We start from the raw sequence: 16586 nt of genomic DNA, 5'->3' as shown, positions 1-16586 counted from the left end.
GGCTGTGCTACTACTAACCCATGAGCTCAGCGAAGCCTCCTAGTGGTAGCCTGCAGGTCCCTGTGACGAACTGCATGAGCCGCAAACGAACCTCGTTGTCCACATCCTTCACCAGCTGCAGAGGGAGACAGCGACCACACACACACACACACACACACACACACACACACACACACACACACACACACACACTATAGCACCATTCGAATACTGCTGAAACTCCCAAGATGGACGAGTGCAGGTGAAATGTTTGTGACCAGTAATGTACCCATGCACATGTCATGCTATGAGGACTTATGTATGTACAGATTCATGGCGTAGACCAGGGGTGCCCAAAAGGTAGATCGCGATCTACCAGTAGATCACAAAGGCTGTGCAGGTAGATCACAGCATGTGAATATATTTAAAAATGTAATTTAAAAAGGATATTTAAAAAAATAACTTTGGGGAATCTGACACTTGAATTAAGGTGACTTGTCAGCTCAAACCCACAATGCAATGCTTTGTTTTCAAGATTGTTGTGCACAAACGTCAGTAGCATTACAAAGTTACATACAAAAAACCCTCCACCAATTCCATTTCCCCATTCCAAGTGTGTTTGTCTTGCTGTATGTAACGCCAGCGACGCTATTCCAAAGCCGCCTCAGGTACATGTTTAAACAAATTTCAGCAATGGGGATCATATTTTTCTGGTGGGTACTGGGTAGATCTTGTTGAGCTGGTCATTTTGAAAGTGGCTCTCAAGTCAAAAAAGTAAGTGTGTGGGTACCCCTGGCGTAGACTGATGGAGTCAAAGAATGCGTTACTACTGGCATTATTAACAAGGATCGTACAGAGCGCTGCAAGGTATTCCTCTTGCTTCTGGAAACACTGGAGGTAACGGTTTAACTGATCTGGGCCTACTGGAGTGAAATCAGGTCTATCTCTGTGTTGTTGTTGTCTGTTTGGTATCTCTGTTTTAGGACCTATTGTGTCTGAAATAACGTTTATCTAATCTAATCTATTACTCTGAGAATGTACAAACGGTTCCATTTGGACTTTCTCAGACTGAGTTAGATAAGATGAGACCTTTGTCCCGCTGGGTGAAATTCAGGGGCCAAAGACAGTTAAAAACAAATTGCAGGGTGGATGGAGTGGGGTGGGGATATAGCTTGTTTTCACCAAAAACGCAAAATGGGAAAATAAATCAGAGATAAACGGCCTGGATTTATTCTTCTTTATCCTTTTATATCATAGACATATAAAGGTAGACGCCTCTTCCGGCTCTGGGGCGTCTGCATCTCAACGGAAGGCAACATGGAGGCAACGGGAGGCGATGGCGTTGCGTGATTGCATTGGCAAGCTTTCCCGAGATTCCTTGCGAAGCATAGCGGAAGCAAAACGGAAGAACGGAAGGGGACGTTCGGTAGAATCAGAGGCGCGTGCCTTCAAGATTCTGCTTGACTTCCTCCTCCCGTTGGAGACAGGTCGCTCCAAAGAACTGCAGTGGCCAATGAGGCATCTATACATTTTTAATATCTATGTTTTAGATCACGTGATTTCCGGGTGTATTCTTCTTCGGGAGTCGTAGGATCAGTCACAGCCTTGCAGAAGAGCGCCCTCTATCGTAATCACGGAAAAACACCAAATGGCGTCTATAGAAATCAATGGCAGTCAAGCGTTGGATTTGAAATGACTTCAATGGCAGTCAGTGTGTTTTAATTAACGAAAAATGTTTAGATAAGGAGGTTTCTGCCAGCAATAATATATATAAAGCCCTATTGTTGTGTGGTCAGTAGTACCTGCCAGAACCAGATGATCTGTTTGCTGTTTCTCGTGTAGTGGCGGTACACCGTGTTCCTCTGCCAGTCTTGGAGGTCTACCTCCTGCATGCCACACAGCATCACCTGCAGAACACACACGCACACGCACGCACACGCGCACAGACACAAGCCAGTGCGTCACTGGAATGTCATCATACCACCACTAGTGCAAGATGGGGCTGCAAGTAGCAATAATCTCCTATATAAATATATAAAGTGTGACATGAAATATACAATAGGCGAAGAAAAGAAAAACCTGGGAAATGCACTTATGTCCTTGTCTATATCTAAGAGAAATGCTTTCTATACTGCACTGCTTTTTCCAAATAAAATAAACAAAAAAGAAATATACAATAGGCACATAGAGCCAGAGCCCTAATGCATACCCTTATGCATACCAAAATGGGGGTTGAGGTACAGCATGCATGGACCTCTGACACCATAGAAACTCTTATTACGGTCAAGCTACACCAGGCTTTTCTCGTGCGTTTACCCTAAACGCGCGGCCCGCGCGTGCGTTTTTTAAAATAGGACTGGACCTAAATTCAACGCACGTGTTTAGGGTAAACGCGCGCGTTGTGTGCGAAAAGCCTGGTGTAGCTAGGCCGTTAGGCATGTAATTTATGTTGACACTGGAATATTCTCTATCAGTCTATAAATGTTGGTCAGCTTGGAAGCAATTCAAGTTCTCCATTGAAAGTGATTTATTGACAGTAATACCTCAAAGAAGCTGTGAGCTCCAATGAAATGCATCATCAGCACCACGTCACCCAGCATGAAACTGCTTGACAATACGGACGAAAAGACACTGGCTTTTTTCTTACCCAAAATAGGGATGCCAGGTTGAATGTGATAAATAAAGAAGATTAAAAATATGATGTGGAGTTATGTGGCATCAGGGGGGTTAAGGGGTCGAGTGGTTGGGATTTTAAAGTAAAGGGCTAAAAACATCACAACAGCATCCTGCCTACAGCTAAAAATCGTCTCTGTTGGGTGGAAATCTCATATGTCCAAAATTGTTACGTTTCAGGATTCAAATGAAAAAATATCAAAAGTAGCAGATCGACCAGATCGGTCAAAACCCGTCGATTCGCGCTGCATTACGAGGTTGTAGATCTTCTACTTTTGATGCTTTTGTGTGACGCTGTATGATCATTCAAGTAGGCCATTAAGTTACGGGGGGGGAAAAAAAAACACAAAGAGTTATAATATGGAGATAGGAGGTTAATGTTCGACGGTGAGGAAACAGTGCGTTGGTCTCACCTCAAGCTCCTTCTCATCAAAGTACTGGAGCCACTGCAGAGGAACTACCTCGTTGAAGCCATCCAGGAAGGCCTTGGTCTGACCTTCCACCCCACGGGAGAACCTCCATTCTGCCATCAGACTGCAGTGCAAACAGACACACTACTGTCTTACTACTGTATTGTGAGGAGATGCAGATGTTAGTATAGCAATTTTATGAATGCCCTTTGTAACCTTAACCGTGAAACCTGAGTTATACTCGGTTGCGTCACTGACGTCATGCACCGAAAACAGCCACTCGCAACGCGACACGTTGTGAGCTTGTAGATCGTGGGTGTGCGACACTGGCGTGCAGCTAAGTATAAATCGGACAGAGCTCTGACCTTAACCCATTTATACCTGGGGACGATTCTACAAATTGTCTTCTATCCTGACAGTTTTCTGAAAAAAACCCATGTTTCTATGTCAGTCGTTCGCAAACATTTTCATGTCAAGGACTCCCAAGATTATATGTAATTGGCCGCCGACACCCATCTGAAAATATGTTGTTCCAGGGACCCCCCCAGAAGCAAAGATTTGAGTTAAAAACGTTTGAGTTAAAAACGCTCTGAAAGACGTTCTGAAAGAATATATATTCAAAGATTTGCACCACATTTCTGCGATTATTGAAAAATAGCAGACCTACAAGTTCGTATAGCAGACCTACAAGCTTGTATAGCAGACCTACAAGCTCGTAGCGCGGCACTCTGTGCCACGCTATGAGCTTGTAGATCTGCTATTTTTCAATAGCTAAAGCATAACATAATGCTTAAAACACTAAAAGGGGTTCCCGTCCAGAATGGGTTAACCTCTAAATGCCTAGTCCTCGTCTACCTAGTGACCCGCTCAGCTAAAGAAACCCGACCCGTCCTGACTGGTGGATTTGGTGATGTCTGCTTGTCGTACCCGATGTACTCCTCTTTGTTCTCCTCTGTGACCAGGAGATCGGCGCCGTCGGGTTTCAGGTCGTGGGACGAGAGCTTCCCAAGGATCTCCATGTCCACGGAAAAGAACATCTCTAGACCGCACTCCTCGATGTTGTTGTCCCTGTAGGACGCAGGAGATTATACTTACAGATCAGTGTGTAACCCAGGTTTATAATGGGTCTGCTTGTATGGTCACGGTACCATCTACATCAGTTCACAGCTCATCACACCGATCACTCACTCACTCAACACTGACTGACAAACCATGGACAATGGACAATTGACTGAGTTAGACTGAATTTACTTTGGTTTATATCTGAACTGTTATTTTTACTTCAATAATAATATCATAATAAGCATAATTTTCAGTCTCTTGGGTTCTTTATGTTTTCAATGCAAATTCCTTCCACCATACGCCTACTTCTGACAGCAGTACTGGTCCAAACATATTCTTTATCACCAAGTATATGCTACAAGTGGTATTCAAACTTTTTGTGCCCAAGGTACAAGCAACGGGCGAGTTGAAATCGTCTCCAAGGCACACATATTCATAGCGTTAATAACCGGGCTAACGATACCATTTAGCCGTGTCACTAGCAGTCTGCAGTCTCAATACCTGATCCAGATGAGTGAGTTGTAGAACTCTGGGTCAATGGACTCCAGGTCTTTGAGGATTAGCTTCTTGTTGAGCATGCGTTTGTAGAAAGGCAGCGAAAAGCCTGTGTCGATGAACTTGCCGTGGAACAGCGCCTGCACAGAGGGGAGGGAGAGAGAGAGAGAGAGAGAGAGAGAGAGAAAGAGACAACAAGGAATGTTAGTCTGAGAGGAAAACATCTAACAAGGTAGCAGTGTGGTAGACATCGGGGATGACACGTGGAATGAGAGAGGGACGTTATTGTACCGTTATTGCTTGGCGTGGCACGCCTGCATGAGTATGTCTTTCTACCTCTGGGACTTCCATTTGTTTATTATAGTGCAATTGATTCTAGCATAATTCTGTACCATATTATGTTCAAGTGGTGGCTTCAGTGTGTGTGTGTGTGTGTGTGTGTGTGTGTGTGTGTATATGTGTGTGTGTGTGTGTGTGTGTGTGTGTGTGTGTGTGTGTGTGTGTGTGCACTCGCCATGGCGATGAAGCGTCCTATGAAACAGAAGTAGGAGAGGTGGTCAGGATTGATGGTGGAGGCAGGGTTGATCTGCAGACAGTAGTTGCTCTTGCCAGCGTACTCAAACAGACAGTACATGGGGTTCAACACCTCATGAGACAGCAAGAAGAACCACTCCCTAAAGGAAAGGGTAATAGTGTGTGTGAGAGAGAGCGAGACGGAAGGGGGAGGAGGGATTGAGGGATTCATCGGTACATTTAGTAGTAGTACACATGTTTCATACTGTGTGCGCGAGAGAGAGTCTATATTACCTGGCTAGTCCACCATAGTCGAGTCCCTCTTCCCCTCTGAAGATGACATAGAGCCTCCTCCTCAAGTCGTAAGGCTTCAGGGCCATAATCTGAGCACACACACACACACACAATTTGCATACATAGAAGACACGTACTGTTCATATGTGTGTGTGTGTGTGTGTGTGTGTGTGTGTGTGTGTGTGTGTGTGTGTGTGTGTGCGCAAGGAGTCAAATGTTTAGTGAGAGTAGTTGGTTGAGAGGCAATTTACACCTGCCATGAAAATGCATCTCGGGTGATCATAATATATAGCAATATGATTGCACCTATTCAACTAATACACATGTAAACGCACCTGAGACACATTGTGGACAGATTGAAACACGATTACTGAAGCTGTCAACATACTGTGATGCACGGGTATCATTTGTGGATGTTCTCATAACTGTCAAATATAATTTAATGATGACCTTGCTGCTCTTATGTTTTCAAGTCTGGTAATACAAGGACTACCAAACCACTTCTGCAAGTCGCTCTTCAAACGGCTCCATATGCCATGTGTGTTCTGTCAACTTGTCGTTACAATGAGTACATTAATCGTTTCCCTGCACAACCACTCAACATTTATTCAGTTCACAAGGCAGCAGATCTGTTGTCATTCACGGGAAAACGCTGACAACATACACCCCGTGGGAGTATTATGTTCAAGCCTTTAATCTTTATTTATTTTATATGTTGAAAGTGATCATATCCCAGATGTAATCTGGATACAAGTCACATAAGAACATGTAAATGAACCCTCTCTCACCTGCTGGAAGGAGTCTTCAAACAGTGTTTGCCTGGAGACGTTGATCTTCACATGACTGGGGAGTGCATTGGACTGCAAAGACAGAAAGACAAAAGAGATGGGACATTAAACATTATTTATTAGCTTGTAAACCTTAGTGAAACAGTGGAGGTTTGTCTAAGATAGCTGTTCACTCACTGTCTTTTGGCAAATAGTTAAGTTTATTTTTGTTAATGTAAAGCATCCATGGGTTTTTGAAAGGCGATACATAAATCCATGTTATTATTATTACTATTATTATTATTAGAATGGTCTCCATGAGTGCAAAGTGGAGAAACAGTGAGAAGTAGGGAGAGAGAGAGAGAGAGAGAGAGAGAGAGAGAGAGAGAGAGAGAGAGATGGGGAGAAAGGGGAGATAAAGAAAGGCAATTACCTGGCACAAGTATCTGAAATGGGCAAGCTTCCATCTGAAGCTGCGTTCGTAAGCAATCTGAGGCCCCTTGGTGCTGTAGGAGAGCAGAAGGAGTCAAAGGTTTAGACGCCAGTCTTCTCTAAAATGGCTGATCCCCAAAATCATATTTTATTTAAATCTGTGTATTTTAACCCATTAAAATCACGAAAGCATCTGTATCATTTTAGAATTTAGCCATTACTGTATAAAATAACATCATAAGGTTTTCACAAAACCTTTACGATTTCAAATACATTTCGTTGCTGTCTAACTTTCTGTTTTTTCGTAAATGTATGCCCTACTTGATCATACTACGGCGTCACACAAAAACAGCTCAAGTAGCAGATCCACAAACTAGAAATGCGGTGCGAAGAGATGCGTTTTGAGCTTGTGGATGTACTTCTTTTGCAGTTTTTTTTTAATTTGAATCCTTAAAAGTAACAGTTTGGGACATAATGAAGTTTCCACCTAACCGAGATGATTTAGGAATATGTGTGCAGTGACAAATATCTCAACCTCCCCGCCAGGCTTCCCTTCCCCAAATACGGGCCAATTGTGTTCGCATAGACGCTTGACAAAGCAGGATGCACCAGGGTGGATTTGAACCCACAACCTCTGGGGTGGTGGGCAGGCATTTTAACCACTTTACCACCTGGCACTTTAACGCCCCTTAACCCATTTAGGCCTGACCTCAAAATTAAAAAAAAATCTTCTAAATCCTCCAGTTTTCTGAAATAAATATTTTCACGATTTTTCAAAAATAGCAGACCTACAAGCTCGTAGCGCGCCACTCGGTGGCGCGCTATGAGCTTGTAGATCTGCTATTTTTCAATAGCTAAATTATAACATAATATTTAAAACACCAAAAGGGGTTCCCGCCCAAAATGGGTTAATGGAATTTGGATTCAAATTCTGTTCTAGAAAATGTGATTACAAATGCACAGTACTATATGGGTCATAACCATTAGGTGTTCCGTCTTACACAGAGGATTTTCCCGTGCGCGGGTCGCTGAAAGTGGTAGTGCGCGTGTTGTGATCCACAAAGTAGCGGACTCCTTCCCTTGTGTACCGAATCTCCCAACCCTCCGGCAGAGGATCCTCGTTCTGTAGCCTGTACAAGCGCGCACACACACGCACGCGCACACACACACACACACACACACACACACACACACACACACACACACACACACACACACACACACACACACACACACACACACACACACACACACACACACACACACACACACACACACACACACACACACACACACACACACACACACACACACACACACACACACACACACACACACACACACACACACCCCAACAAAAATTCTAAGCCAAAACATACAATCATGCCATTAAGCTGGCCACAGTCTGTTCAGGATAGGGTGTAATGTACGGTATAAACAAATAAAAGTCAGCTGCTAATTGCACGTTGACAGTGAGCCCAGATTCTGGTTCCAATGCTGCATGACGCCCTTGCTCACCCTTGCGTTCGAGGGTCTTCCCACTGTGTGGTCTTAGTACTGTGGTTGACAAAGTACACTCTGTCATTGGAGTCCACACGCCTCTCTGCTTGTGGACACACAAGGACACACACACACACACACAAACAGAAAAGACGTGTTAGCACCTTCAAAAGGAAGCCCCTACTCCTACTGTTTATACTTTTGTCATACAATGAATAGCAAAAATAGCTACCGAAGCGCTTGTAGACATTTTACATGTTTTTGGACAAGATTTATACGCATAAAAATGCATGCACAAAATAGCACAAAATGGGGACACCAGGAAAAGTGGTTAACGAATGCATGAACATCTGGTAGGAAGGCGTGAATTCCGTTTGTGTCCGAGCATAGGCATGGTAACGCCCCGCCTGCCTGTGATTGGCCTACCGACACTGTCCTCATCATGATGCCTGGATAGTCTGATGCGAGGTTACTCCGTGGTGGGAAATAATACAAGTAGTATGGTATGATACAAGAGAACGCTAACTCTTGTACGTTTTATTTTTGTAGAAGAGGCAAACTAATATTTTTATTCCGTTTGCTTGATATAATAATTGATTGAACATGCACGCCATAATATGATTTGATTTGGGTGTGTTCTAAAATAAAGTGTTTGTGTTGTGTAATTTGTTTGTGTAAACTTGAAACATTATTGTAGGCCTACTATAAAAAGGTCTATTTTCCCTTCATCTTTATCCTTTTTAGTGTAATAGTATTAGTTTACTATAATTAGATTAATACACGATAATCAACACTATCAAAGCAAACGGCATAAACAATAAGTTTGCCTCTCTTGTAGCCTATTATTTATTTCTCAATCTCACCACAGAGTTAGCCTGGCTACCACGGAGTAACCTCGCGTCTCGGAGGACCGTCAAGACGGGCAGTGTCAGTAGACCAATCACAGGCAGGCGGGGCGTTACCATGCCTCAGCCATGCCTATGCTCGGACACAAACGGAATTCACGCGGTAGGAAGTGTGTAAATCCTGGTGAATTTCTCTGTCACATTGATATCTCTAATAATCAGTTAAACAGAGCATGCAATGGTCAGGATTTATACCAAAGCTGCTGAAAGACATGGATTTGAATTAACTGTTCAGATACACATCCATCAGACGGCCTCTCGTTTTAGGGCAATCTCAAAACGCATTGACTGTTGTCTAATGACCATTTAGCCTCTGAAGCCATGGCAAAGTTCTCCTTTGCTTCCTTCCATTGTATCTCCCGAGAGTTGAGAGACGACATGTACGTCTAGATTGTTTTACAAGTAGCATGTTTTACACTGTTTTACACACACGAAATGTGCGTTCTGTCTCTTTTGCTCTCCACACGGACTGTTCACCTGGATGCTAACCTTGTGTCACCAAAGCCTGGTCAGTCGTGATTCGTAAATACTACTCAAGCCTACAAATGAACAGAACACTTCCGACACCAAAAATGTTGTCCCTTACCTACATATTCTGTATTCATATGCAGATGATCTGTTTATAGAGATTAGTTTGAGGGTGGTAACGTTTATCAGCAACCACTGGTCTCACTCTCCATTTTATTAATCTATGTCTAGTCTATGCGTCCTAACCAGACTACATGGGTATTTTTTAAGCGATTTATTTTTTATTCAAATCTTTGCTTCTGGGGGTCCATGGAACAAAATGTTTTGAGATGGGGTTCGGGTCGGTGACCAAATACATACAATTTTGGGGTTCCTTGACATGAAAATGTTTGAGCGCCACTGATGAGTTTTTTAGATTTAGACATTTTTAGAACGGGTTAAGGAGCTGAACTCACCCCAACCAGGAGGCAGTGGGCCCAGAGGGTCATTCTTAGCAGACATCATGGAGGCCTGGAAATAAAGCCATGCATCCATTCAGACCCACCAGGGAAACACACCATTCAGGTTAGAAATATGCCAGATAATCAGAGTAAAAAAATAGAGCAAAACTAGAAAAGTGTGCTTGACAAAGTACCCTTGACAAGACTACGTAGGTTGACTGGGTCACCCAGGTGTGCTAAAGCAGCTAAACAACTGCACCAGGAGAATGACAGTAGAGACTGGATGGGGGCTGGGTTTACATTTACATAGTGTGGGGCCTGTGTGAACACCATCATGATTATCGAGGCTTACAATTCTTAAGATTAAGAAACGATTGACATGAGCCAATAAAACCCAGCCAATAAAAGCACAATCCCAGCAGTCTGTGATTAACGCACAATGCCTTTAGATTATCTGCATGTGACATTTTGCAAGCTGAATTTACAACAGCAATGTATAGGCCATGGCAGAAAAACAAAAGGTATTGAGCAGTTACAGATGGGAGTGACTATATCCACATGTTCAGCCACATCTTCTACGCCAATGCAAATCATTCATTCAATATTCTGTCTCCAGGAAAAATAGGGCAAAGCAATATCTACATCATGAGACCTGCTGTGACTGCATTATCTTGAACACAATTTTAAGAGCTGTTGAGCCATAGCTCTTGGGGGAGGGGGGTGTGTGTGTGTGTGTGGGGGGGGGGGGGGGGGGGGTGCTCGGAGCCGAAATGACCAGTGTGTGCACATTATATTATGTGATGTGAAGGGCGATAAAAGCTGCAGTCCGGTGGGGAAAGGCGGTACTCCAATGACAACGGAAGGTGCACATTGTGTAAAATGGTCAGATCACAATCTGACCATTTTACACAATGTGCACCTTCCGTTGTGCTGGTGACGTGACGTTTAGCTGGAGATGTTAGCCAGCAATCGTTTTACTTGGGAAAGAAATGTAGATTAGATTGCTGTGGGTGATTGCTAACCTACGGTACATACTGAAAAACAAGGGCCCTATCTTGCACACCACCTTGCCCCTTTATCCCTAAACTTTTTTTTCTTTTCCTTCGCCATTTTTTACTATTTTGAAATACGTTTTAAAATGGTTCAAATAGCTGATCTACAAGCTGCTGATGTAGATCGGCTAGTATTTAAAAAAAAATTCAATGGTTAATAGGATAATAGTAAAATGTGGCTAATACGTTTAGGGATAAGGAGTAAGGTGGTGCGCAAGATAGGGCCCCACATGTCTTTGGAAATCAGACAATTCACCTCAGCCTGCTGATAGTCTGAGAGAAATGTTGGATTTTATAGACATATTAGACTAAATTACTGTAGCGTACTGTAGCTCCTCATGTGGCATTTTTAGCTAAACTCTGAGACAAACTTGGGATGCGAGAGAAGTGCAAAATAATTGCTATTCTTGTTTTCCCATTTGAAATCCCTCTGGTTTCACTGAAACAAAAAAAAAGATAGTTCAAGTTAAGCGTCGTTCCTCGATTTGTCTTGGCCTGACCGGCCGCCACAGCCAATGAAAGGGCCAACCACATAACAGCAATGTCCCTGGCAGGTTTCATTTGTGACCTCTAAAACCCTTAGCTTAACCCATTCTGGGTGGGCCCATTTTGGTATTTTAAGCATTATGTCATACTTTAGCTATTGAAAAATAACAGATCTACAAGCTCATAGCCACGCTATGAGCTTGTAGATCTGCTATTTTTGAAAAATCGTAAAAATGTGGCGCAAATCTTTGAATATATATTCTTTCAGAGCCAAAGTTTTTGCTTCTTGGGGGGGAGGGGGGGTCCCTGGAACAACATATTTTCAGATGGGGGTCGGCGGCCAATTACATAATTTTGGGGCTCCTTGACATGAAAATGTTTGAGAACAACTGACATAGAAACATGAGGTTTTTCAGAAAACTGTCAGGATTTAGAAGACATTTGTAGAATCGTTCCCAGGTCAAAATGGGTTAAAGGGGTGAAGATGAGAGGGTGAGAGAACAGCTCTCTTCCCACTTACAGAGTAGAGGCATCTCTGGTTGAACTGGTGCATTGCTCCCTGCAGCTGATTGCGCTGGCTCTGCCACTGCTCAAAGTTGCGGACCGACTCCATGGTGGGCCTCTGCCACGTGGTGGTGCGGGTGTTGTGATCCACATAGTAGATCCTGCCCCGGTCGTCTACACGCCGCTCCCACCTGGACAGAGTAGAGAGGACGGAAGCAGGGTTGTTTTTGGCAGCACATTTTAGATTTTAGTTTTAGTCACAGTCTCTTGAATAGTTTTTTGTCACATTTTAGTCAGCTGGAATGTTTTAGTGTTCGTCTAGTTTTAGTCGACTAAATATCATAAGATTTTAGTCGACTAAATCTACAGTTGATTTAGTCGACTAAAATGTATTTTGGCGGGCCTTGATGCCGTCGTAATGACTGTTTTTTTCACTTGCTGAAAATAGCAGATCTACAAGCCCACAACGCGTCGCAGACGTCCACTCTACAGTGGAGTCATTTACCCCCCTCATCACTACAACATGGATAGCGTCGCTCCAGACATCGGCAACCGACCGGACATGTTTGGTTCAACGGGTTCAGACACGTCGATAAGGCGATATGGACGCAAGCGACGGGAGCTTCTCGTCGAGAGTCTCCTGCCGACACGGTCGCGACTGGTGACAGCCGACCGTGGGGCAATGTGGAGTTGGCTTTAGCAGATGGCAGGGAAAGATGCAGAAAATACACCCATACAACACAATACACTAAAAGTGTTTCCCCAAACAAAGCGTTGGGAACCATTTTGGGTCACGGACATTGGGTCATTTTCAATGAGCACTCAAAGACATTTCTGCAATACATTGCAGAAATGTAAGACAAATAGCTAATCTACAGCTGTATAGTCTAAGAAATGGAGTTGTGACCTTGAAAATCGGCATTTTATTTTAAATGGGCTGTGAAGATACCAAATTTGTCTTTTGGGCCTCAATACAAGCAAGCTGAAAAGGTTTGGTAACTCCTAACTCAAATTATACAGTTTGGACACTCTTATATCAAAGAAAACATATTTTCACAAACACTAATTTCTGTACAGAAAGGGCTTGTATATTGATACCTCCGACCCTAGTGTATCCATCTTATTAGCCCCCTGACATGTACTGTACCCCATAGATGGTGCGTGGAGATGGTGTTTTGATGGGCTAACCCAATACAATTGTGGACACGCTGACTTTTGTTTGTGTGTGGAACTGACCCTGGAGGCAGTGGCTGTGGTCTCTCCCACGTGGTCGTCCTGGTGTTGTGGTCTACGTAGTACGTTCTCCCATGGGGGTCTTTCCTCTGTTCCCACCTGAAAGACACACAGTGCGAGTCAGTGTGTTAAGAAGGAAAATGGGGCCTGGGCCGTGGCTCAGCGGTCCAGGCACCTTGGCTGGTAATCCAGTCTGGCAGTGTGCCGCGGGTTCGACTCCCGATCCCGACGGCCTTTACTGCATGTCACCCCCCATCTCTCTCCCCATTTCCTGTCAGCCTACTGTCTGTCCCTCCATAAAGAATATAAAATAAAAGCGAAAGCCACAAAAAAAAAACATTTAAAAAAGAAAAAAAGAAGGAAAATGGACCGGTAAGGATCATTGCTCACCAAACATTTTACATTTTCTGGGATAATCACACACATCAAACACTATTTTCCTCTAACACTTGAAATTCAAATTGACAGAGTGCCATTGCTTTTTTGCCAACTCTGGTCTGGTGTCAGCACTATGGATATTGGTCCTGTCAACAGTGTAGCACGTCCAGACAACAAATTAGCTCTCTTTTCCTCTCCTTCCATCGTTGCCTCCGAATTCATCCCTACGTCCATTTGTCATGTCATAAGCCTAGGGTCGATGCATCTGTGCAGTGGTTCTCAAAATGAGGTCCAGGGACCCTCAGGGTCCAAATGGGCCCTAGGAGCAGCTCTGTAACTCTGAGATTGTACAAATGGAATGGAATGGACCCGCAACATTTGTGCAATCTCAAGAGTTGAAATGAACAACTTTGAGAACCACTGCATTAGTGTGCATGTACTGTACAGTACAGTATGTGCGTGTCACCCGCCACCCGTCCATCCCAGTGGTGTTTTACCCCGGTGGCAGGGGGTCTGGGGCTCCAGCGTTGGGATTCTCTTGCCTGGGCTTTGCCCCGTCTGTAGCTGCCGCTCCGTCTGCTGCGCCTCCGTCAACATCACCTGCTCCCGGGGGCGGTGCCGCCGCCGTCGCCTCGCTGGAAGCTACTACGGAAGTGGAGGCTGAGACGGCGGTGGTCGACGTCTGTGCTGTGGAGTTGGAGGCGGAGGGGTCGGTGGTAGCAGCAGGAGCAGCACCATCATCACCATCATTAGCAGCAGAGGACGAAGTGGCAGGTGCTGGTGTGGAGGAGGTGGTGGTGGTGGTGGTGCTGCTGGAGGAGGCTGTGGGGACGGGGGTTGTGCTATTCGGGTCTGACAGGGCGGTGTCGTGGCTGCAGTCCATCTGGGTGTCTGCAGGGGGCAGCGCCTCGTGTGCTGTTGTGGAGGCATCCGGAGCGACGGTGTTACACGACTCTCCGTTGACTGCAGGAGAGAGTACAGATGGGAACGGAGAGAGAGAGAGAGAGAGACAAAGGCATGAGAGGGTCAACTGCATGTTTAATATTACTGAAATTGTTTGATGGTACTTACTATTTTGCTTGTCAATGTTCTTTTCATAATGGTACATTTTTAGTATTGAAAGGTTTTTATGATAAAAAAAAAAACTGATTATTTGTTGGCTCATAAGTTAAAGGAGCATTCAGTGATTTGGGTGATTTGGAAAACCACCCAGTCCGCCCCGGTAACAAAATGTGCACATGCACGCTCTACAGTGGGGGGAAGTGCAACAGGCCAACAGCATGTGCACCAAGGCCCGCCCCCACTCGATTATGATTGGAGGAAGGCCCCTCTCATCCTGATTGGATGAAGGTTTTGCCACCCGCCACCAAAACTGAAACTAGGGTTTTTTGACCCCAGGGGCTCACTGGGGACAGGGAGGAACTCCTTATATGGTCAGCACACTCTATAGTAGGGAGGATTATCCAGAAAAAAAGAAAAAATAAGTGATATTTGAATTAAGTCAAATCACTGAATATACCTTTAAATGTTCTCAAACTGAATCTTTTATACAATCAAACAATTTCAAAATGATTATAACTGATATTGCAATTACTATTATTACTTTTTTCCCTAGGTCCAAATCAGACAGCGTAGAGTCTACGCCGTAGACCAACGGAGGACTGCATGCCGTTCCACAGTGTGCACACACACAGCTTACTGCAGTACAATGTTTCCCCTGAGCTAGTGCTTTGGGAACAGAATATTAATTCTCCTGTACGTCAGCCCTGACTTGGCTATGTGCTGTCCTGTCCAGCATACAGCACTCTCTTTCCCCCCTATCTCCCTCTCCCAGTGCTTTTTGTGTTGTTGTTTTTTGCTGACAGCAGCAAAAATTACAGTGTTCTTTTAATGAAAAATAATGTACTGTTCCTGACCAAGTCGGCCGTGACTGGCCCTGATGATAATGGCAGCAGTGCAGTGCCAGGCCACTCCACAGAGTGAGTGCCCTTTGGGAGGACATACGTTTTTAGCACTCTACTCTTCGGTAGATGTATTCTGTGCTGGTTTCTCCAGTCCCTCCCTCCCTAGGGAGTAGGGACGTTCTACTGTGCCGTGACAGTGACACCAATGTTGTTTTCGTCGACTAAAACTAAGACAAAAAATGTTCGTCGACTACCTTTATCCACTAACGAAAACTAAATGGAAACTAAATGAAAACTAAGCCACGATGACTAAAACTATGACTAAATATATTGACAATTTCATCAACAAATAAAAACTAGACTAAAATGTTAGGAAGGGACTAGTGGACTAGTGGACAAGTCCAGTATAAGTCATTTTACACTTGGTTGCATGCTGAAACTAGCTGATCTACAAGCTCGCGACGTGTTGTGAGGCTTGTAGATCTGCTAGTTTCAGCATGTGTAAAAGCAGTCATTATGACGGCATCAAGGCCCTCCAAAACACATTTTAGTCGACTAAATCAACTGTAGATTTAGTCGACTAAAATCTTATGATATTTAGTCGACTAAAACTAGACTAACACTGAAACATTCCGGGTGACTAAAATTAAGTGAAAACTATTCAAGAGACTATGCCTGCTACAGTACAGTATGATACAGTACAGTACGGTACAGTACAGTATGGTACACAGTACAGTACAGCCTCAACCCCAGGGGTCCCCAGACTCCACTTTGAGAACCACTGCCTTAAGATAGGATTCAGTTCTACCAGTTGTGGCACTGTCCAGGGATTGATGGGCTGGTGTGTATTCGGGCGCCGTGTCTCCGTTGACGACGGGGCCAGGGGCGTGGCTAGTGGAGTCCGAAGGCGCCTGGCTGTCCACACCGTTGGAGGGCGGACAGGAGTCGGACGCTGGGCCGTGATCAGAGGCCAAGTAGTCTGTACCGTTAACTGTGCTGCAGGGTGGAGACACACACACACGTTTGTATTACTATACTTGTGAGGACATCAACATTTTAGGACAGCAATAATTTCTATAATTACATGGCTT

The 16586-nt window shown here is 44.3% G+C and overlaps 1 protein-coding gene across 9 annotated transcripts in view; it reads right to left on the bottom strand.

The window, feature by feature from the left end:
- The window catches only part of wwp1 (WW domain containing E3 ubiquitin protein ligase 1), a 62004-nt gene that overhangs the window by 6983 nt on the left and 38435 nt on the right, over window positions 1–16586 (bottom strand). For 8 of the 9 annotated variants that reach the window (XR_013788552.1, XR_013788553.1, XM_079490227.1 and 5 more), the window contains exons 8-23: window positions 16304–16491; window positions 14089–14554; window positions 13217–13312; window positions 11997–12171; window positions 9954–10008; window positions 8144–8231; window positions 7627–7755; window positions 6627–6699; window positions 6215–6286; window positions 5427–5515; window positions 5134–5293; window positions 4626–4759; window positions 3990–4130; window positions 3066–3186; window positions 1782–1886; window positions 19–115 (exon numbers count right to left, since the gene is read on the bottom strand). Coding sequence is in view for 7 of the 9 variants with exons in the window: in XM_079490227.1 (XP_079346353.1) it covers window positions 19–115; window positions 1782–1886; window positions 3066–3186; window positions 3990–4130; window positions 4626–4759; window positions 5134–5293; window positions 5427–5515; window positions 6215–6286; window positions 6627–6699; window positions 7627–7755; window positions 8144–8231; window positions 9954–10008; window positions 11997–12171; window positions 13217–13312; window positions 14089–14554; window positions 16304–16491 (2189 nt within the window). In the remaining 2 variants the exon portion in view is untranslated. The remainder of the gene's footprint in view (window positions 1–18; window positions 116–1781; window positions 1887–3065; window positions 3187–3989; window positions 4131–4625; window positions 4760–5133; window positions 5294–5426; window positions 5516–6214; window positions 6287–6626; window positions 6700–7626; window positions 7756–8143; window positions 8232–9953; window positions 10009–11996; window positions 12172–13216; window positions 13313–14088; window positions 14555–16303; window positions 16492–16586) is intronic. The other variant, XM_079490230.1, reaches the window with a different exon arrangement.

Source organism: Electrona antarctica (assembly GCF_951216825.1).
Source record: "Electrona antarctica genome assembly, chromosome: 20".
Classification (NCBI taxonomy): domain Eukaryota; kingdom Metazoa; phylum Chordata; class Actinopteri; order Myctophiformes; family Myctophidae; genus Electrona; species Electrona antarctica.
Note: the sequence above shows the minus strand (reverse complement) of the source record. Positions and strands in the feature narration are given on the sequence as shown.